The sequence below is a fragment of the Manduca sexta genome, chromosome 13 (genome assembly GCF_014839805.1).
Source record: "Manduca sexta isolate Smith_Timp_Sample1 chromosome 13, JHU_Msex_v1.0, whole genome shotgun sequence".
Taxonomy (NCBI): Eukaryota; Metazoa; Arthropoda; class Insecta; order Lepidoptera; family Sphingidae; genus Manduca; species Manduca sexta.
In genome coordinates, this window is record NC_051127.1 from 6,781,149 (window position 1) to 6,804,876 (window position 23,728).

The 23,728-nt window shown below is 38.0% G+C and overlaps 1 protein-coding gene across 2 annotated transcripts; it reads right to left on the minus strand.

Moving 5' to 3' along the window:
* Positions 1 to 234: 234 nt before the first annotated feature.
* LOC115449553 (bromodomain adjacent to zinc finger domain protein 1A) lies at positions 235 to 23,540 on the minus strand. 2 transcript variants are annotated; one of them, XM_037438098.1, is made up of 25 exons: positions 23,187 to 23,540; positions 22,660 to 22,989; positions 18,085 to 18,280; positions 17,477 to 17,717; positions 17,032 to 17,234; positions 16,396 to 16,681; positions 15,976 to 16,117; positions 15,652 to 15,821; positions 13,852 to 13,976; positions 13,455 to 13,689; positions 12,908 to 13,090; positions 12,513 to 12,682; positions 11,926 to 12,108; positions 11,421 to 11,591; positions 10,963 to 11,095; positions 10,481 to 10,678; positions 9,887 to 10,161; positions 8,953 to 9,062; positions 8,444 to 8,616; positions 7,865 to 7,945; positions 6,471 to 6,594; positions 6,129 to 6,175; positions 5,206 to 5,345; positions 4,263 to 4,426; positions 235 to 3,882 (listed from the first exon to the last, which is right to left on the minus strand). In XM_037438098.1, the coding sequence occupies exons 1-25, from the start codon at positions 23,297 to 23,299 to the stop codon at positions 3,732 to 3,734; spliced, it is 4,344 nt and encodes a 1,447-aa protein (XP_037293995.1). In that variant the 5' UTR covers positions 23,300 to 23,540; the 3' UTR covers positions 235 to 3,731. The 2 variants fall into 2 exon arrangements, with proteins under 2 accessions (XP_037293995.1, XP_037293996.1); XM_037438099.1 differs by lacking the exon at positions 7,865 to 7,945 and having other exon boundaries at positions 23,187 to 23,299.
* Positions 23,541 to 23,728: the final 188 nt, after the last annotated feature.

Sequence of the window (23,728 nt, forward strand, 5' to 3'; positions counted from 1 at the left end):
TGTCTATGCATATAGTCTTTTGTTTAACAGCTAATTTTAATAAACAATCCCAACAACTTTGAGGCATAGAGTGAAAATGGAGCAAACATACCTTACCTTGTTACCTTGATATACTTTAATCAGTTATTCCCTTCATTGATTAGCGAAATTGTGAATGTTTATAGAAATTGGCTGTCATAAATGGCAAAATTGCGATAGATATTGTAAGACAAAACAAAAAATAAAACCCAAACATTGCGGTACTGTTTGCTTTATTCGTTACAATATAAATTAAATACAAAACTAATAAATTACATTGAATAAATAGTCGCGGACACAATCGACGCGTGAGAGCTGCGCCGCGCGCCCGGGAATGCACTGGAACCATTACACGATGCCCAGACCGCCACATGATCATTTCAATGTTATTTTTGGTACAATCGTAGAATGTCGATATTAATTGTAAACTCTTGCTTTTACTGATTGATGAACTTATGTAGCGCTCAATTTACCATACAATGATTCATAAGCAATTTATGAAAAAGCTTTAACGAAGCGCAAACTAATGTGTACCGTATCGACATTTTTACAATAAAAAAAACTTTTTATTAAGTGTTTGGTTTAGATCATTGATAACTCCATGTGACGATCCATAGTCCTATCGACCAAAAAATAGTAACACGAAAGGCCCACGCCTCGGAGTTAAAAAATAAATAAATGACAGAACAAAAAACCAAAAAAAAAACGAATCACAAATAAAATTTTGTAAACAAAACGTAACCGTGCGTTTGCGTTGCGCGCTGATTTTGAGTACACACAGGAAAAGTCAATCGCCATCTTACACGCTACAGATTTAAACAACTAAATTAAAAACTAAACAAATTTTTATGTCTAACTATTATAACAATACTAATAGTAGGCAAACACAAGCCTTGATCAAATAACGAAAGCGATGCGCGCGGATCTCTTCACTACTATCGATAAATTGCGTCAGAAACATCGATACTTGATCATAAAATATCGAGAGGAAATGCAATGGTTTTGATACGACAATTTTGTATTTTAATGCGTATATTATTTTACGTAAAACGATTTTACAAAATCCGCGAGCATCATTACACAAGTAAATCTAAACGATTATATTCTAGTGTATCTATTGAGGTTCGACGCTAAATGCAGGCACGTTGCGGCCTCGGCGGCCGCCTGCGGTGGTGACACGATAGCGGCCGTTAACGAAGTCGATACATTTTATCGATATTTAATATTCCGAATACAAATTTATCAAAAAAGTAAATTTTGTTTATCATGCATTTTCGTTGAACTTTACCTGCAATCGACTTCGACTAACTGCCACAACACTTACAACATTACACTAACTTTATACAAATTATGAATATTAAAAACAACACGCTAACATTTGGAAATCATTATAACCGTCATAATGCTAAAAAATTACATGGGACTGCAAATTCTGAGGAGAGGTGTATTACTGCTAGAAAATTAAAATATCAACATAACATTACAGTTCTGCCATCAACATCATTATTATAACAATCATTAACTCTATGTCCGTGCGCAGTAATTACAATCCTTAGATCAATCAAATATACATACAAGACCAGCTTTAGATTACGAAGGATATTTGGGAACGTCTCGGAATTCCTAAAGATCCACACCAATAATTAACGTAAAGCAAATTGTATGTAACTGATACTTCCTTTTCGCTGATTTTCTTCGATTATTCATGTTTAAGTCGGAGCTTCTACCCAACAGCAAAATACCAACTAAAGTTTGATATCAGTATCCGCATTGAAGTAACAGAGGCAATACCTTTATGGCTACTAAAACCGACACTACTCGTTGAGATTACCATTATGTGACGTCACCGTAGATACAATCGTGTCGCAAAATGGCAGTCTGAATTTAATCTATGGAATAATCAAAATTCTATCGACATCTACTGTTCAGTATAAAATATCTTACCATAGACTATACTAATTCGTTAACTGTTTTATTCTAATGAAAACGTAATATCAAGTTGTTTTGTGATACATATTTGTACATTCGAACGTAGACAATCATTTATCTTACAAGTTGGTTAGATATAATATTTTAAACCATCTAAATACATTAAGCATTGTCAATTCGGCTCATATAAAAATCGGTGATGAACGAAATCGTAATCTACATTCTAAATTAATGATAATGGGATCAATGAATGTTAAATGTATTAATTTTTAACAGCGCAAAATATTTTTTATACACCAGCCGATAACTTAATTTTTGTACATTGCATGAATTTTCATCGTAATTCTATATTTTACCTAAGTGAATGGATACCTATCAAGTGCCCAAGTCTTGTGGCTGTTAGGGAAATTGTTTCTAATTTTAGCACGTATTACATTAATATTAAGAGGGTAGGTGTATTCCGTGTTAATCAACTTTTTAAATCAGTGAGTGTGTGTGTCAGTTCGTTATTTTTTTTCTATCCATTCACTTCACATATCAAAATCACGAAAGCTACTACAAATTTTCTGTACAAACACGAAATACACAGACTTGAATATAATATTACATAGTCATTGTAAATAGGGCATTTTGTCCATTATTCTGTATTTAACAGCAAATGGTACGAATGAGAGGCTCTTTCGTGGAAAACTGCATTAAAATTGGGTGAGAAATGAGGCAGGAATTTATATTCCATATATTGCAATATGCAGGAGTGGGCGCCTAGTGGGGATATCGCTCCATCTCCTTTGGCACGGGTCATAATTCCCGATGACGTCACGTGCGCGTATTGCGCTTCTTTGCTCGTTCGTTTCTTGACGCTTACCGCTTCTACCGAAATTTTAAATCTTATCGTTCTGTGTTAGATTCTATATGAGTTGTGTCAAATACCCTATTGCAACGACGAAAAAACAACCCAAACTAGCGTAAATCAAGTATGATATTTCCGTACGCGAAAAGCAGTCATACATATTTGCAACCAAAAGAAATTTACGTCTTAAAACGTAGGATATAAGAGTGTTTTTCAAATGAGATATATTTTATTTAAGAACTTATATGCCGATCAACAGCAAATATCGCGGTATTTGTAAAAGCATTTTTTTTTTATTTTTGGTACATTATGAGCTATAGCATGATTGCTCTGTAAAAAGCATATCACCTAATCTATTTTTGTCCGTAGTTAGTAGTCTTTTAAGCCAGTCCTATTTTTTTAAATTCAGTCTATGGTATGGAATACTAGGTTTTAATATTAATGAGTGTGAGTTTACGCAGCATTTTTAAATAGATCTATGATTTTTAAACAGTATTCCATTGTAAACTAAGGCAATCTTGTGACTGAGTTATGGTTACCAATCTATACAATATTTTATAATACAATTGACATACTGAAGAATTTCAAACATTGTAAATTTATATCATTCACAATCCAGATTTTACTAACAGCCAGGATTATTTTCCATCACGCCTTAATCTAAACACTTAATTCTTCGGATCTAATCTTACAGAGCAATCACATAACACCTTGCGGCAAATTTAAACCTTACTACCCACAACACTACGATATATTTAGCATGTGCCTTCCTCAAGCTTTAATCACATCCTAAATTAATAAGCAACAATTTTCATCACTGTGCACTGTTCTTCCATCTTGTACAATCAATTTTAAACCTTATTAATCAACAACACTGCACAATTTCCTGTCAGTAAAACATATAGTCACCAAGATATGGTGGGGCGACCACCTGTCACTTCATTTTAGGTCGTTTTGACTTGGGACCTTCTTCTTCTGATGTGTCCTGCTTGGAGCCCTCTTCGGAGGGATTCAAGTTCGGCATGGCAGGAAGATCCAGCTCAGTGAGGCGCTTTGTTACGTATTTTTCTAGGCGATAACCAGCCCTGTTTAGAGACATTGTTATTAGTATATAGAGAGTGGTGAAAAGGAGACAAATAGAGCGAGAGGGAGAGAGATGCAACATGAGGGGACAACTTTGACTACAAAGAGATGAGAAAAATGCAACAGAAACTAATTAGGAAGAAGATGCAAGAGATCTCAAACAGATGTAAAAAAATTATTGTTGAGAAAAAAATTAGTGACGATAATATAATTTGCGAGCGACCTACACAGGTCGGTCAGGTTATTGTTTAGACTGACAAGGGATAATCACCTCTCGACAACGATATGTCGCAACGCCACTTCACTTACCATCAGGTGCATTGGAGTTACTTTACTGTGACAAGAACCGACAGAGAGAGAAAGAAAGAGAGTGCAGACTCACTTGGCAACAGGATGCGCGTCGTTATTGTAGGTGTAGCAGTTGTGGAAGACGAGCGCCATGTCGTAGAGCAGCTCCTCGTCGGTGGAGTACTCGCCCGTCTCCAGCTTGTGCTTCATCGTCGTCAGGTCTATAGGCTGCTCGATCACGTCCAGGTAGTCTGGCACCTGTGAGGGAGTTTGGTTTGGTTAACCAGCCACATTACCAGAGGCACCTATAGTCTTCTCTAAAGCTTAGTTTAGACTGTGTTAGCATGAGCATAGTTGAAATATATTAGCAACTTAAACGTCACTGGTATAACTTCTTTATTTACTTGAACAACAAATAATTTTGCTTATGTGACTAATATTTTTTATTCACATCCAGGTTTACACTTAGACTCGAGTTCTTATATTATGAGCGCCACTCCGTACATAACCACACCCTATCAATGTTGAAATCATACTAGTCAGGTGTACGGATTGCAGGACAATTGAGTCGAAAACAACAGCTTAATACGCCGAAGAAGACCACCGCGGGGCTTACGTTAGTATATTGGTAAAGAGTGTACATAGTGTTAGGGTTAGGTCCAGCCGTTGGCTAAAATTTATCACCTTTTCGATTCGGTCACACCTGTGTGTGGGCGGCAGTAGTTGTTTGGTGCCAGCGGACGCAGTGTGAAAGCTTCGATTTGCAAGTTAATGAGTTGTTGGAAACTTTTGAATCCTTCGAAAAATCAATAAGTAAAATCGGGATTTTTGGTGAAAATATTTATAATTCGTCATTTTTGGCGTATGTGGTTTATGTGGTTATTATTAACGCAATGTCAAAATGGCCCTGTAAATGGAACTGCTAAGATATATTTACCAACCGGAAGTCGAGTTTTAAATTCGAGTGAGTGGCACTCGAATTTAAATATTTAGATTTATAATCATAAATACAGTCAAAACAAGCTAGTAGTACATACATCTTCAACAGAGACCGGCTCGTAGAAGGGCCAGCAGTCCTTGTGCTTCATGACGTCGCGGACGAGTTGCTCCAGCGCGTCCACGTGGATCACCACCTCTTCGTACCTGAGGCCGCGCTTCTTCGCCGAGCGGGGCTCCTCTGATAATCAGAAATATAAAACGATATGGCATCGTGAAGTGGGATGAATAGAAACGACATTAATCGTTAATGATTCCCCGAAGCAATTTAACCTTTGCAACAAAGATTAGATCAGTAAGAAAACTTGCAAAGTTATCTTTCGTAAGCGATATTTATTGTAGACAATTACGGAAAGTTGGTCTCTACAAATGTTAAACCTTGCAGGACTTGCGGCAAATCTCATGTATGTAAAACTATTGAAATATTGCTGAATAAACGCATCTAAAAGTTTTCCGCAATATATTAGTGCAAGAACTTACTAACTAAACTTTAGCGAGATGGCACTTGAGGGATTTCGGCGGCGTAATTGTACTATGGTACAACTGCAACCCGAGGGTTTGAACCGCAGGTAGGTCAAAGTTATATTGGGTTTTTTTATTCAGTTATCAGCATGGAGTCTGAAATTTATGCTCGATATGGCGATAAGCTCTTCCCCTATCACATCTTGGGACGGAATACACGTGGTAAAAAGTGCGCGCACCGGTCGCGCCTCTGTGTTGGGACACACACACTTGTGCAGCTATGTAAGTGCACGTGCGTAGTTGTGCGAGAACGTTGTGTCACACCATACCTCTCGTATAAAAGCAACGCGCGTCTTTGTTTAATTAGTACGTCTTACGATTTGTTACTATTACCATCCAAGTACGCCTCTGTGTATTAAACGTACTCTGGAGTTTTGCCTACCCTTTCGGGGATAAAAGACGTTTTTGTGTATTTTATGTGTATAATAAACGCAGTACTCACCATGTACGCCATTCGTTAACGACTCTTTGGAGCTGTGATCTTTGGGTCTGTAAACAAAACGATACATTAAAATCATAAGACGTATATAGACGTCATCACGTTGTCATTCGTCAAACACCATTTTTTATAAACTATCCCAATGGCCTTTTAATTTATGCCAAAAATGACCCTATTATGAGAACCTCTTGCTATTTCTGAGGTCGGTTAGAAACAAAGTTCGTTTAGACATTCTTGCAAATAGCTTATTTGATGGCTTCATTCTAAGAATCAGGTCAAAAATTTAAACTTCGTTTATAAAAATTGGCCATAAAATAACCACAGGATTATATTTTTCACACTCACTTCCTGCCCCTCTTCTTGCCGGACCCGCTGTGTCCGTTCATGACAGGCGAGGGCTCCGTGCTGCCGCGCGACTTGCGAGTTTTGAACTTCACTAATGCTGTGTTATATTCACTGTCGTCGGACTCTGTAAATGAATATACTCGTTAGACTTATAGTTAAATGAAAGATGTGACAGTTAGTACACCAAAACCGATAAGAGATGGCATTGTATATTAATTGCTTAATGTTTGAGCCATATGTTCCTCGTGTAGCCAAGTAAGATGAGCACTGATGCAGAATTTAGTTTAGCAACGTTGATTGTCTATATAGTTAAGTTCCCGCTTTTATAGTTTTAGACTTTGCTCGAAAAATATGCATCATACAATACACTGGCAAGGAAGAAAAACACTGACCAGAATGGTTCATGTTGATTTGAATATAATAATGAATTGAACAAATAACGTTATAACACGTAACTACATATATAAAAGACGTGATCACACGTCAAAGTAAAAAAAAATATGTTAATAAATTAAATTAATATTTAATATTTAAAACCACATTATACTTCAAGTAATAACTGAAAGCATTACAATGCCCACCAATAAATACTGTGGTAATATTGGCTATGATGTATGACTATGACCTTATTATTATGATTTCCATAAATATAACTTAAAAAAAAGGTCTTTGCTACATTCTTAGTTTTAGCTATCTTGAATAATTACAGGCCTTGGGAATCATATTCCTATTATGTGACCAGGAGTAACTATTTTAGTCTCACATACCAAAACATAATTGAATGATTGAGTAGCAATTGGTCATCACTATACTTTATGAATATCTAGATTTAACAGTAATGTTAATACATATTCTAAAATAGAAGGACGATAGTTCTGACTTGAAGTGCGAGGGAAATGCAATTCTAATAAGGCTTTAGTAGCCAATAGTTACTCATGTCTGGCAAATAAACCTTCCCTTAGTTAGTGAAGCCTAGCTTGCAAGAAGGCTGGAAGAATGATTTGGAAGCAGTCATGATGTTTGAACGTCTAGCGCTTTTTAGTGCATATTATAAGCAGATGATGCTTTAAAGCGGGCTTCTTAGATTGAGAAAGAAGATAAAAGGGCTGGAAAATAACGGCGTGTGAGTTGGTAAAGAGCAAAGAGGAGGAGAATTAGAGTAAATGGAAAGATAATACAGAAGGTTATGCGGAAGCCACCATGTTATGTACTACGAACTATCTTAATATGAAAAGCGAGTGATCAAAAAATGGGCCAAGAACAAGCCAATCTAGATGAAAAAACCTGCGTTTTAATACATGAATGACAGAGACAGATAGTGTGAGAACATGCGTGATACATGACTGAAAGCTGAGGTGGGAGCGAGAGAGCGATACGAGGATAGTGCGACGCACCGGATTCGTTGTGTAGGGCGCGAGTGTACTGGTGGATGTTGGACAGCGCGGTCGCGGCGCAGCGACGCACCGCGTGCACCGCTACCAACATATTACAGCTCATTATACGCTAATACTACGGTCATACTTAATGTAAGGGGTGTAGTTGCCATTTTAGGTTTAAAAATTATTTTGAAAGGCAATGGAGACTTACTAGCTTGTTTCTGAGTGTTATGGTGGGATTAAGGTGTATAATTCTTTACAAAAATTGGAGAACCTTTTTGGTGTTCTAAGTACTTGGAGTGAAATGTTAAAAAAAATATGTGATTCTACTACTGATTGGAATGACTTTATTTTTAAGATTTCTCTCATTATATTTACCAATATCAATTTATTATACCATTTTTAGGAAAGGTTGCAAATTTGAATAGCATAATTTAAAAATACACTAGTCTATGAAAATGAGGCAATTTATTCTCAAAATTTTAATAAAAAACAACCATCCTTACCAGCACTGTCCGTCAGTTACATAAAGATTATATATAACATAAACACAGTATATCAGTATTAGTTGAAATGTGTGTGTGCGTGTGAGCGTACCTCTGGCGGGGTTGAGACAGGCGGCGCAGAGCCAGCGGCGCGCGGCGCGCGCGGGGCGCGGCGCGGCGCACTCGGCGTGGTAGCGCGCGCCGCACGCGCCGCAGCGCGCCGCCAGCCGCCCGCCCGAGCCGCACGCGCCGCACACGCCGCTGTCGATGTTGCTCTCCGACGAACTGCACACACGGACACACTCACTTGTGACCATACAAAACTAGCTACTACTTTTAAACATACATTGTTATTTGTTATACCTGGATTTTTTTATGTATAAAAACAATGTGTGGATTGGTTCACACATACTTTTTTTGTCAGGTATAACTAGATCATTGTGGTTTTGCTGAACAGTATAATTTGGATTAATTATGTGGTAAATATTAATTAATTATTTTTGGATAATTTGTAGGTTGGTACATTTTTATGTATAATTATTATTGGCATAATATTTTATAATAGAAAATAAAATTTGCCTCCTAATCATTTATTTAAATTAACCTGTATATAAAACTTACCTGTTCATTGCCTCCTCGATATCCTCCTCTGAAAACAGTTTCCTCCGCTTCCTAGGCGTTCTCTCTTTAGGCCGACATACATCACAGAACCAATCGCCGTCAGGAACTTTCTGTTCACACAATTATCATGTTTAAAATGAATTGCCAATAAATAATAATAATATTAAATAGGAAAATGCTTAGATACACATTGATAACATTTCTATAGAGATAGACAATGCAAAACGAAACTGTCAGAACGAAATACATATAAATATTATATCTACATTTTATATGAACAATAAGCACATCGTCATTAATAAAGCTACACTTGTCAGTGGTCAAGCACTCAACATAAAAACTAAAGCAGTCACCATGACAAAGAAAACAGTAAAATAAACATTTATTCCTCCCTATAATTACTTATACTTATTACCTTGATTGGCAAGCCAGACTGTTAGCGTGAAATAAAGTTAAATATATTAATTACTCTAAATTACAAACAGTTGAAGTTAGCTGTGATAGTCTTGAACAAAATTATATATGGACTACCATCCTGCTATGCAAGTTGGCGTACCTACGCCCCCGCTGCAGCCTCCGTTGACGCATTAAAGGCGGCTCCAAGATACCACAAGGCATTACCTCAAATCGCTACCGCAACAGCCTCATCGGTATGCAGTCCGTCGGTACATGGGACTCAACTGACAATCACAACAGCGGCGAGTGCCTGACTATAATTGAATATTATGCTATTTCGAATAGGGCACAAAATAACAACAATTCTGTAATTGTTTATTGCTAATTGAACCCAAAAATAAATTTTAATTTTTTTGCACTACTTTGAAAAATTTCCATTTCGAAAATTTTTTACATTCTCGGACATATGCCCTTTTCGAAATTGCATATTCAATTAGACTTTAATGATCACGTGCATTAAAGTCGGTACTAAACTTACTGTAAGCTTCGGCTTCAGACAATATAGATGATGTCCCTTATTACACCCGTCGCACAGCAGCATGGAGTCAGGGTCGGTCTTTCTGCGGCACAGGCGGCAGCTGGCGTGCAGCACGCTGGCGGACCAGCTCACGGACGAGTCCAGGGTCATGAGGTGCAGCGCGACCTGCGCGAAGCTGCGGCACTCCATGAGAGACACCTCCCAGCGGACCAGCGCTTCGAGATCCATGGATTTATTTTTGGCTTCGCGTTCTTTGCGCTCTTTCTCGTCAAGACCTAAATTGTAAAATATTAGAATAATTTTTTTTTGATAAAAATTATGATGCTTTACAGTAAGAGCCATCGATATTTAAAAAAATTACATTTACATCCGGTTCGAAGGACCACAAAAATTTTAGAAGCAAATTCATATATAATTCGCCCGATATAATTTGTTGGTTTTCAAGACATTGGCCGATGTTGACAAAGTGATTAATAACAGAAACGCGTGGTAGCCATAGATTAGTTTCCACTTCCTTGTTGTCATTTAGCTCCAGCGAAAACAGTCAGAATTCAGGCCTTTCATGGGGGTAATAATTTATTAAAAGTACGTTACCTAACGGCCTCCTCAGGTACTTGTGGTGTATGGCCTGCGAGACCTGCAGCAGCGCGCACGCCAGCCCGCGCACCACGTCCGCCTTCGGACCCGCCTCCGGCTCCGACTTGACGCCGTTGAGCTCCGTAGGCGCCAGGTAGAACCCGGGGTCGCGGTACTTGTTAATCGGTATCGACTTCATATCCGACTCTTCTATGTCTGTTGGGGAAGAGATAATATCAATAGATGAATGAGATACAAAGAGATTTACTTCTATAGTAAGTTGGATAGAATTTTAAGAAAATGAAAAGTGAATAATGACAATTTCTTGCTATACTGTGTTCCTTAATAACGAACACCTTCCATTAATCATGTTTCAAAAATATCTAGAAACGAAAACAATGCAATGACATACATTGAAATAACACAGATCAATAAAGCTTACGATTCTATATTCAGTCTACCTGACCGAATTAAAAGATAAAATAAAGTGTTGAAATGACCTTCCGGTATGTTGAGCACTCCGTTGGGCTGATGGTAGTCGTCCCGGTACATCTGGTCAGGCCCCCACGTGAGGTACTCGGCCTGCTTGTCGTACCCGCGCAGCATTATCGTGCCGCGCCACGCCTCGCGGTCCTGGAGGCAAGTAATGTGTTCATTGTACGGTTTTATTTAAGGTTATACAAGATTGTCATGAATGTTGAAGACCTTGGTTTATTTAGTTTACAAATTGTTTTAGTTGAACTTAAAACATCCCGCTCGAAGGACCATAAAATGTCACAATATCCATTGTATGGTAGCAGTTAACATAGACGGGATATTGACTACAAGGAGAATTTTTGCAACTATTTAGTTGAAGTTAATAAATTGAATCGGTCATATTTTTGTATCTTGTTTTAAAAATCAACCTTAAACCTTTGCTAAATTATTATTAGTACCACTGAACTTCACTGAAACTCACCTTAACTTTAAGCGCTCCCAAACATCCGTGGAAGATCTTCTCTTCCAACTCCAGGATGTGATCTCTGAGAGACAGCTCTAGCGCCTCACCGAGAGAGCAATCCGGCGGAATGTTCAGCGACGGCTGGAACTGCTTGCGGCGCGTGAAGTGATGCGAGGGGGCTGGTGGAGCCTGGTGGGGAGCGGGAGGTTATTTATTTATGGTTCAATGTGAATATACATATTACTCAAAATAAAATTAAATAATAAATTTATATCATACTTATGAAACAAAATTACATAATCCTCCTTATACTAAAATAGAAGGCAGTCTGAAATTAGACACGATTGGCGTCACTAACACATAATATCATTAGTTATAGCGTTAATCTGGACGAAACGAAGGCAGTGGTCGCGACATATTGTGGTAATTTGATTACGGAGTAGAGAATTCATTGTGTAGTGACCAACTTCAGGCCGTAGTGAAGTTAGGCTTAAGGACACTACTATTAGTTCCTGTTCCTCACCGGAGCCGCATCAGCGTTCAACAGATGAACCGGACACTTCCTCAGATACTGCACGATGTTGTCCTTGTCCAGCTCGAGGGTCTGTCGCAGCTCACTCTCTCTGAAGCCGCGCTTGTTCAGCGACTGGATGAGGGACTCGATCTGCTCCTCTGTGTGGTACACCCACCATTGTGGACGGTCGTGCTGAAAGAAGAGAAATGTTACTGTGGGTTCATTGGAAGTCATGGGGTGTTTTTTTAATCGTTAATGATGTGGAGGAAGTTAGATTGATTTGTAAAACCTTTAGCCTGGGAGTTACGAGGTCGCTGAGAGCATTGAATTATAAACTGCATGAGATTGATTGAAATTCCATAATTATCGGTTATCATGCTAGAAATTAAATTTGATTCAATCGACTTGGGACATCAACATGGCTTTCTTAATTTATTAGTTAAGACGAGACCACGACGAACGATTTTAATACTGAGATCTGGGACATAATAAAGCTGAGTAATTTATCAAAGACACAATACAACAAACGCTACAACACAGTCGTCAAAATCGATCTCTATTAACACAATTATCAACATCTAAATGACTTAACACACCTTCCCGTGCACACAGCAAGTAGCTATGTCCCCGCTGCACACAAGCAGCTGCTGGCTGGTCGAATCGAAGCCGTTCATCTTCTGCGAGATCCCGTTCATGTTCGCCAATGGCTTCTTTGGCGAGTTGCCGCGTGAGTTGGCAGCTGAGTCGTTCTCTTTATCGCTGCCACCTGAATAGAATATAATATTGAAATAATAATACAGGTGGTAGTAAGTAATCATTTTGTAACTAATTTACTGATAGCAAGATACAATCAAAACGAAGCGGTACCTCTGTATATGTTATTATGAGTGCAATAAGCAGTGAATAGAGATAGAATCAATATGATTTAGTGGCCTAAAGTTATTTCATTAATTTAATTTAGAATTAAATATGATTCGTTGTCGATGCGCACCTCTCTCCTTCTCAGTCTCGAAGAGCCTGGTGACGTAGGCGAGCGTGTCCTCGCCGGCGGCGGCGGGCGGCGCGGCGGGCAGCGGCTTGTCCCTGCAGCGGCCGCGCGGCTCGGCGCCCGCCTCCACGAACAGCCCCGCCACGGCCTGGTTCAGCCAGTAGCGCCGGAACGCGCGGTCCATGCCTGACACAATGCCATACATACAAACATAGTTGATATGTAATAAGGATTCAAATACTTTCATCATTTTGCCGGAAGATTTGCGTAAGACGTAGGACTGTTGGATGTGAGGGTTGGTCTGGACAGTGGAAACATTGAGTTTTCTAGTTCAATCAGTTAGTAATGAATGTGTTATCGATGTGTATTGTTATATTCTAGTTATCATTAAGTACAGAAACTTAACATCTTACATTTTTATACCTTACTACGTCAAAATCTCTTGTGGACATTATTATTATTTAGAGATAGGCTATTAGGAACAAACAATATAACAAACAATAAACATAATAAACACATTTCAACTGCCAACAAGTACCGACCAACTCACCAAGATAAGAGGAGTAGTCGAACAGTCCTGTCTGCAGCTCCTTCAACTTCTTCTCATACTCTTTCTTCTTCTCCTCATTTTCTGCATTTAACTTCTCTGTATCAATTCGCAGCTGCTCGTCTACCGCGCGTGCTTTCTCGCCAGTCAGTTTATTCTCTTCCTTCTTGGCCGCCGCTTCTTTCTTTAGCTCTTGGCGAGCGGTTAAAACTTGGGCTTCACGCTTGCGTTCGTTTATCTGTGAGTAGGCGGAAGTACTTATTAAAAAGTTTATAGAATGAATGGATAGTATACTGTCACAAATAACATTGTCACAACAATGCTCATATTCCTATAAAATCCTCAGAAGCTAAAAATTTACCATAAACTCTTAATGATAGGAACCTCATTTATAACCAACCTGCAGCATCCGAAGCGCCTGTTTGTTGTTCTTCAGCTCTTCGAGCTTCTCCTCGATGACGTCACGCACCGTTGCGTAGCTCAGGATCTGGTTCATCAGGCACTGCAGAATCAGAAACTTGTCATCTGAAAAAAAAATAACACTTATTATTTACATTGCTTTTCAATGCTATGGTGGGATCGGCAGTGTGGTAAAATCATTGTATATACCTAGTCTTGCCATAAATATTGTAATAAAGAAAAAAGAAAATTGTTAACTGCAAATAACATTTATTACTTTTACAGTGTGTCAGTTTAATACATAAATATAAAACAATTAAAAATATAAAAAGCTTATTCGAAGTGGTCTCCATTGGCTGCAATACAGTCCTTTAAACGATGAGGCCAGTTATCAATAGAAGCACGCACTCTTTCCATGGGAAAATTCTTCACTGCCAATCGTATAGATTGTTTTAGGGACTCAAATTATCATGGCGTTTAGAGCAAGCTGTACTCTCTAAAACTGACCACAAATCATAATCCAGCGGATTAAGATCGGGACTAGACGACGGCCAGTCTTCAGCTCTGATGAAGTCCGAAACGTTCGATTCCAACCAAGACTGCGTGGACCGAGCTTTATGACCCGGCGCCGAGTCTTGCTGGAAGGACCATACTTGGTTATTGAACATGGTGATGTTAAGGGGCTTAACTACCTTCTCAAGAATGGTATCTTGATACACTTGTGCCGATGTTTTGATACCTTTTCACAAAAATATGGCTCAGTCACTCCTTCATAGCTAACACCCCACCAAACCATCACTGAAGTCGGATAATGTCCACGTTGCACTCTGTCGACTAATTGGGAAGCTTCCTTAGAGCTTTGAGCATAAATACGGTCATTTTGTTTGTTAAAATGTTGCTCAATTGTAAAAATTTTCTCATCCGTAAACAAAATTTTTCTGTGACCTCCCTTTGCGTACCGCTTCAGTAGTTGTTTCGATTTTACCACCCTATTCTTCTTTAAATTATCAGTTAAGAAATGGCCAGTGCGTCTCTTATAGGCTGCAAGTCCTAAGTCATCTTTTAAAATACGCGACATGGTTCTAGGTGCTATCTTCATTTCCCGAGATAAAATCTTTTGCTTTCGGACAGGATTTCTTCGAATTCTTTCCTTACTGCTTTGACCACCTTTTTCGTACGAACACTACGTGGACGGCCAGATCTTTTCTGTCACAAACAGAGGAGGTCTCATTGTACCTATTAATAGCCCGGTACACAAACATTTTACTAATACCAAGTGTATGGAGAGTTTTAAAAATTGCATTTGGCTCCATACCTACTTTGTGTAATGCTATCACAGCGATTCGGTTCTCTTTATCACCCCACACCATTTTAATATCGCAAAATATTTTACAATGTATTGGCGCCAAAATGAGAAAACACAATGAACAATCGTATAAAAATGACAGATTCGAAATTCAAATGTAATATTTTTTTATAATTAAGTGTAACAGTATTTATGGCCAGACTAAGTAATGTCATGTTTATTTATTGTATGATAGATGTAGTAAAGTACCATTGAAATTAATACTTAATAAAGATAAATATATTATATTAAGGTTATAGCTTAAGGTCCAAATTCACGTCTAGTTAGTGATTTAAATTCTTTACTTGTCAATACTTGTTTAGTTACCCAGATTAAAGGTGAAACAAAATGTATGAAAAATGGACCTTAAGCTATAACCTTAAACAATGTGTAGTACTTAATATATAGGTAATGGTATGTATTTCATAGGTGTGTAAGTAGTTATGTTTAACGCACCGAGCGCCAGGTCGGCGGCGTGCGTGTGCGCAAGCCGGCGTAGCAGGCGCGGGTGCGCGAGGCGGAGGCGCAGGCCGGCGTCGTCGAGCCCGGTGTAGCCGCCGCGCTGCTGGTAGCGCCACGACGCGCACCGCGACCCGCCCGTCGCGCCGGACGACAGCAGGTGCAGTCTGCAAATCATGATGATGAGGTCACATGTCTCTGGATATTCACCCTCAAAATCCAGAATATAACTTATCACATCGAGTTTCTATAGTGATGCATTCAAGTACCAAAAATATTCAAACACCTTTATAAATAGTACTGTATTTATTTAGTACCAACCTTAACACTTCACTAACAGTGGTGGGGTCCAGCGGCAGTTTGCTGAGCGGCGTGCCGAGGTACGTCTGTGACCATTTGCTGGCCTTCGTCGCTAACTCCACAGCTTTCGCGAGACCCATGTCGGCACCCATGCGTTTGTCTTCTGAAAATTTTAAATAAACTTACAAATATATTTACGACCATGAAATACGCAAATAATTCATAATGAAAATTATTTTACAGGCACATTAATGATAAATCTAAGTCCAGCCTACAAACGCTATTCCTCACAAAAAATTATTTACGCAAGTTTTTCCCCATTTGACTACGAAATACATACAATACTTTCACACAAGTAGTATGGAGGTGCAGGTCAAGTTCCATTCTCATCCACCTGCTGCTCAGAATACACACCTAATCTAAACAATAACTCCAACATACCGTGAGACAACTGTATCCCTCCACTCTCATTATACTCCTCTGCCTCGTCCTCTTGCAGTGAGAATATTGTAGTAAGAAACATCTGCAGCAGATCGCTGAAGACACCAGCATGCTCTTTAGATATCAGGGCCTTCCTGAACGTCTCCAAGTCCAGTTGGTTGTGGAACACATCCTTCGTCTTCAGGATGTCGGAGTATATGTACACAAACTCCAGCACTGATAGGAAATCGCCGAAATGGTTTTGCGGTATGCCGGCTATGTCGATCGGTATGCCTTTGGGTATAACCTGTTGATGAGGTAGTACTTGTTGTATTAAGAATTTCAACAATGTTATCAAATTTTGCAAACAATGCAAAAATGTATTTTCCTATGTTTGATTTTGTACATTATTTTGTATGTAATGGCAAATAGTGCGAAAAAGAATAGGCTGTAATTAATATTTCAAATATTGCAATATGCAGGAGTTGGCGCGTGGTGGGGATATCGCTCCACCTCATTGTTGCGTCAGTATGTGACCAGAAAAAGATAATAATTGTATTTTCACTAAGATTATTTCAGACTCCCTGATAACGAGCCTGACTTCATCGTGTATTTTATAATGATACTCATGCCCATTTTTGTTCACTAAAAATATACCTTATGATCCTCTAAGTCCAAGTCATCCTTGACTTTCTGCCACTCTTTCAGGTAGGCCTGCAACCGCGCCGTCTTCTCTTTCTTTTTGGCTTTCTCTTCCTCCTTGCGCTGTCGCATCTGGTCTTCCGCTCTGCGCATCTTCTCCGCCAGCTCTTGCGCTGACTTCTTCGCTGCTGGGTTCGGTGGTGGTTTGGATTTTGCCACTGGAAAATTACAACATTTTGACAAACTTGAAAGAGTAATAATCCTAAAATTTGGTTCTGGAAAATGATATAAATGTATGCAAAATTGACAAGCTAAGTGACACATACGAAATTCTGTTTGAAGTGAAACTGTGGAATCATTGTGAGATTAAAATTCAATAACCAAATGGAGTATATTTCAAACCCACAAAAAAGTATGTTGATGAATAATCAAAATGCACTTGCATTTGTTGGTAATTTACCTTCATTTTTATCTGTCTTCTTTACAAACTTGTCCATTGTCACTTGTCCTTTCTTATGTGGGCTGGGTTTTTTCGCGGATTTGAGTTTGGCGGCGGAGGCTGGCTTGTTATTGTTCTTGGACATAGGTGGTGAGAGGCTGGTCTTTAGCAGCCTTTTGGAGGACGCGAACTCTGGCGGATTACCGGTGAATATCTGATCGAATGCTACTTTGTTTATGTTGTATTTGTCCAAAGCTTGTTTCTGTAATTGGAAAAAAGCAAATTAAAACATGTAGAAAATTGAGAACAAGTGCAATATAGAAATGACATCCACCATTCATAAATAGGACTTCTATCAGTTAATAAACCTGAAATCTATGTAAATTCGATTTAATTTTAAAGCATTGTCACAAAATCTGATATGTTACTAGAGCTCCACTACCCAGTATAGACCGCGCGCTTATCCTATTTTAGTGAGTACTTAACTATAACACTAGTTACGTATTTAATTGTAATCCATAGATAATAGAAGTAGTAAAGTGCTTTTTTTAAATGTTTTTTAAGTAGTAGGAAGTTATATATTTTCAATGGTGAACTATTCGTTCTATCTATTGTTATTGTATTTATACCTTGATAGCGATGACGCCGCCAGGTCCGTGCTCAACAAACTGCTTGAGGAACAGCCGGTTCTTGTCCCTGGTGTAGAGCCCCTTGCGCCTGCGCACGCGGTCGAACGGCGCCGTGCCCACCTGCCCTGACGCAGCTGGGTCGTCCGGAAACTGCTCCACTTCGTACACGTACGCCGCTGCGGGGGGCGTGGCTTTGCTGGAAATAATGAGATTCGAGTCAATTATTATCATTAAAACTCTATTTATAAGAATGTTTGTTTTAGACCAAACCATGGTTACTTTTATGTCGGAAAATATGCAGTGGAAATTTTATTCAAGGAAATTCTCGTGCGGAGTCGTAATAATCAGTGGCAAAGGGTCCATACGACTCGATTCTTGCCGGCTTCCCATTCGTAATTTATGTGGAATCTAATAAATATCAATACGCTATTTGCATACCGCATTTATGCATATTAGTATCTATATGTTGTGTCGGGTTCCATTACAAAAAATATTACCTTTCGCTATTGTAAATAATCTTACCTCACATAGTTTAATTACTAATATTATAAATAGGAAAATTTGTGAATATATTTAGGTTTACATTATAGGTAAATAAAGAAACCTTTGAACGGATATGGTTCATATTTGACAAGGTTCGTGCTTTGGATAAGCATATAGGCTCATTTTTAACCCGGTAATTTGGTCCTGTGAGAAAAATATGAACCTTATCGCAGATGGCACTCACATAGCACGCCTACTACGGACACCTTTAATGCAATGATTGCGGCAGTTTTTAATCGGGCAAGGCTTTACACGCGGGCAAAGCAGCGAGCAAACCCTAGTTTAATAATAATACCCTTTAGTCAAGCTAGAATCGGAAGTAATTTGCGATCTTTTAAAATGTACGAATTGAATAGATTGTTTTTTTAATTACTTTAACCTTGGCATGACTGAATATTATTGTATGTTTGTAAATTAAAATAACAATTCCCTGATCGCCTCATAAGTCTATGCGTAAGATGTCAGACGTGAAAGGTTAAAATTTCGATCCCTACGTGGAAAATCTAAATTACTATTTAGAAAGATGCAAACGGATTTCCGGACACCCAATTATATCCTATTGCTGAATATTTGTTCGTCCCTTAATATAATATGGATAGTATTAACATATCAGACTAAAATTCAATTCCAGAGTAACTCGAGAGTATCTGAGTAATTGTTGACCTGCCTGGTAATCGAACCCTATAGTTCACAGTCGACGTACGTTAATAAAAAAACAATAGAAAGCAAGTTACATTTGTATAATTTTTATCTGTTTTGATAACCTCAAAAAAGTCGCGATATTGTGATAAGTAGTAATTTGTTATATCACATTTAGGTTTAATATAAACACGAAAACGCTACTATAGCTTTGAAGGTAGGGGGGGGGGGGGGATATACAGTAGTCTAGACCGGACTTCTGGGAATAGATAACACCATACAGTTTTATCGGTACTTGTAAATCGCGCTAAAAAAATATAAAATAGTATCAATCCACAATAGGCTTTAACCTAATTAACCCGCATTTCGAAGAAAATATTCCAATCGCTGTATTCGTTCAATCTCGAAAATGGACCAATCAGAACAGTAATTTTTTTGATTGATTCTTTCCTAGTCGAATTTCGGCCATGGCGGTCGATCTCAACGGAGACCAGCCAAGTACGCAGGAGATATTATAGTGCACAAGTGGGTGCGCAATATACAGGTGCACTCTCCTCACTCTTATAGTCCGGTGAGACGACAATCAGACATGACCAGTATGAGATCAGACGTAGCAACGGCTTCACGTGCTTGCCGAGGTGCGTGGGTATCACACCGTCAACTTCCTGACTCCGAGCTGCGACTGAGTAAATGATGGAAAAACCCAGTCACAATTATTTCCGTCTGATCCGGGATTAGAACCCAGAACCTCAGTGTCGTAGTCCTACCTTGTACAATTACAACTACGCCACTGAGACATTCAAAATTTTCAGTTTATTGCATGCTTACAAATGAGTTCATTCTTAGAATTGAATTGAAGATTGACATTGGGATCTTTATTCAAAACGGATTGAAATCACTTTCAGGGAAGAACCACCAAAATACATTAGTGAAATAAATAAATTAAACATGATATAAACATCGAAAATAGCAAACTGACCTTTACTCTGAAAGCCCGCCATGAAATATACCTATACGCAATAGCGAAATCTTCAATAAAAAATACTATTTCTGATTCCATATTTGGCGTTAATCACCATAAAAGTTACTAGCTCCATCCCACCTCCTCTCCCCCATTGACGCACCAATGAGACAGGAATCAACAATCGTCGGTCGAGTCAGCAGTATAGACTATTATTACGAAAATAGAGAGCCGAACCTTCGTACGTCCATTCATATACATCTTTATGGTTTGTCAATCTGTATAATACCGGATTAATTTTTGTTCTTTACTATTATCAAATATTTAAGTTATACAAATTATAACACAAAGGGAATTATTAAAATCTGGTAAAAATTAAATAAGTTATGTCTGAATTATGGTGGAAGGGGTAAATAACAAGAAACTGAAAAGAGGCGCAATACCTACATATGACGTCATCGGGAATTACTACGCGTGCAAAAGAAGGAGATGAAGCGATATCCCCACAACGCGACCAGAAGATTTTGATTGCAATATCTGAAATATAAATTACTGCCTCATTTTTAACAATTTGTCAGTATTTGCAAGAATGTTTCTTTTTCTAATTAATAACCATTATACTATCATAGGACGGTCCCCTATCATTGTTCATTTTCAGATTACGGGCTGTTGTATTTGGCGGGGATATCCCGGATTCATAGCTAGATTAAAGAACCAGTTTAATTTGATCTCTCTGGTATATAACGATGCGCACTACAACGGTATCAAGTCGCATACTTGTGGCGTAGTTACGTAGGTACTCCTTTAAAACCACTTATGACGTAACAAACTGTCGGTGACGCAGTGTGCTAACGAGTGTGAAGCGAGAGTACGCGGGTTCGATTCCCGATAGGAGACAAAATGTTTTTGTGGACTTGTTTTTTGCATGGTTTTTGACGTGAGCTCAAGTTCCTTGTTAATGCCTATGAGGTTTTAATATATTTACTGCCTACATAGCTCGTACTATATACTCGTAAAATATGCTGAACTATTTTTGGGACTGTTGGTTGATCATTTATTTATTTATTTTTTAAACATATCATTTTCAAAGTGCAAACTGATTCAGTAATTTTTTCTTTGTTTGTGATCAAACAAAATTTTCATTATTTTGTTAAAATGTTTTAGCTGTTATTTAAAGTTGTTTTAAAATAATTATTGTCCAAGTTTTGGATTGCAGCAGTATTAATAATAATAGTGGATACAAAGCACATAGAAATTACAACAAGAAAAGCTTATTGTATTCTAGCTGTTTAATATATTTTGTTCATGTCATAGTACACATTTAAATTGTATTTATATATTTGTACGTATTACTTATGTGAGGAAAGTAAAAAAAAAAAAAATTGTTCTACAGTTAGCAGGATAATGGACTTGGATTTCTTTTAAAAAAATTGAGACTACTTTAAAAAAAAGTAGAAAAAGGTGCTAATTCTATATATGTATAAAACTCAACTCAGCATGGTGAACTAAGGCGTAATCTCTTAGTAGTAGAATAGGCCGATGCCCAGCAGTGGGACAGTATGAAATACAGGGCTGATATTACATATATAAAACTCAATGTTGCCTAAGTCCATTAGACTGCCAACAATACATGTTTTCTCTATAAAAAAATATTATTTTAATTTGTTTTAACTATGAAAACTCATTGAACCTATTTACATTCAGTATAGTAATGTATTACAAACACATTAATACCTTTTATTATTAGACAAATACATCAACCCCGTTTATTTGGGAGACCAGTGCCCAGTGTGGGATGATATAATACAGGAAAGGCTTAATATTCTTATTTGCCTATACAGCCGTTGTTATATTACTTTACCAAGATTACATATATTAAAATGGGCTATTTAAATTAATTTATAGAACAAATGGATTCATTTATAATGTATAGTATTAATTTCCATTTGTATGTTATATAGAATTAAGAATGTTTGTATTGTATTTTGTGTCTTGAATAAATATATTCTTATATTCTGTAATACATTTGTTAAAAACCCAATAAATTTTAAGATTTAAAAGTAAGAAAAATATGTTATATTGCATAATATTATAAAATAAAGCTAACAACATTGTACTAGAGATTGTAGTCTTGTAACCAATAGTGACAGGCCACTATAAATGACATAACTATTTAAGGATAATTGCATGTTAGAAATATGACTTACTTATAATTGGATTAAACTATTTAATTTTAGCCAAAATGTTTTATAAATAAACTGTGGTAGTGTCTAATCTCTGTTAATTATGAGTAATATTACTGATTTTATCAGCATTTATATATAGGTATATATTATATATGTAATAAACTACAAACATGGTAGATAACATTTTTTAAGTAATGACATCCTAACCATGCCATGTAAGAACAACCAATAAGAAAATCCAATTACCTGTCAGGGTGTTGCTTCTGAGCAGTGACAGAGAGTATGTGAGCCTCCTGCCAGTGGTCTCCCTCCAGGCAAGCCTCCACTGTCTCCCCCACAAAGTACCTGTCCCTCACAAAGTTGAACACATCCTCTGCCATCTCAGCAAAAGAACATCTTTTGGTCTTTGCTGCCAGAAACAGGATGGGTATCCTCAACTCCATGGGGAAGTCTTTCAGCTGCCTTCTGGCGGCCCTCTCCGACTGCAGCGCCTCCGAGTACGTGAGGTTATTCTTCCCGGTCATCATACATGACCACACCATAGAGTTGACCAGAATGATCCTTTCACAATACTCCCTAAAACAAAATAAATACTTAACCATAATAAATAATGTGACGCCATTGACAGAAATAGCGAAAAATCGTGTCACGCTTGCGTAGTTACGCGACCCGTGCGCTCACAATGCCAACGGTCTTTTACAATAGATAACTCCAGCCACACAAGCGAAATTTCGCAAAATTCGCCGATGTATTATGTTTTCTGTTGAACTCACTCGTAGTCTTTGAATATCTCGTCGGTGATCTCGCAGTGGAAGACCTCATCGTCGTCTCGGAGGTATTCCGACGCCGTCGATTTCTCGAAGGCTTTCCTTTTCAACAGAGGCATGTTGAGAGTTCGCGGGTCACGGCGGTGGGAAAACCGTACTTAACACTTTAAAAACTAACACTTGGCTTCAATATCACTTAACTTTGTGCGGCACATTTATTACTACATGTCACTGAGTAACTTATTAGGAAAATACAAGGTTTTACAAAATTATTTCGCATGAAAAATGTTGCGTGGTTTCGGTTGACAAGCCAAAAAACGGCGCGCTGCGGCGCTTCTTTTTACGCCAGAAACATATGAACAGGGTTAGGGTAGAACTCAAATTGTACTGTTTTGGTAGAATAATCAAGTTCTTTGTGCAAACATATTCAATAACAATTCGGTATTTCTAGTACCTTAAATTATAAGCAAAAAATTTAAAAGAATCTTAGAATATCGGTTTTCACATACGATGTTTTTTTCACCAAGCACTAAATGTCACTACTGAAA

Excerpts from the sequence above, each read along its gene's own strand:
- LOC115449553 (XM_037438098.1), bottom strand. The coding sequence starts at position 23,299 with ATGCCTCTGTTGAAAAGGAAAGCCTTCGAGAAATCGACGGCGTCGGAA. Across the intron at positions 12,683-12,907 it reads CGAGACTGAGAAGGAGAGAG|GTGGCAGCGATAAAGAGAAC; the intron begins GTGCGCATCGAC and ends TATTCTATTCAG. Across the intron at positions 7,946-8,443 it reads CTGTCTCAACCCCGCCAGAG|CGGTGCACGCGGTGCGTCGC; the intron begins GTACGCTCACAC and ends ATATGTTGGTAG.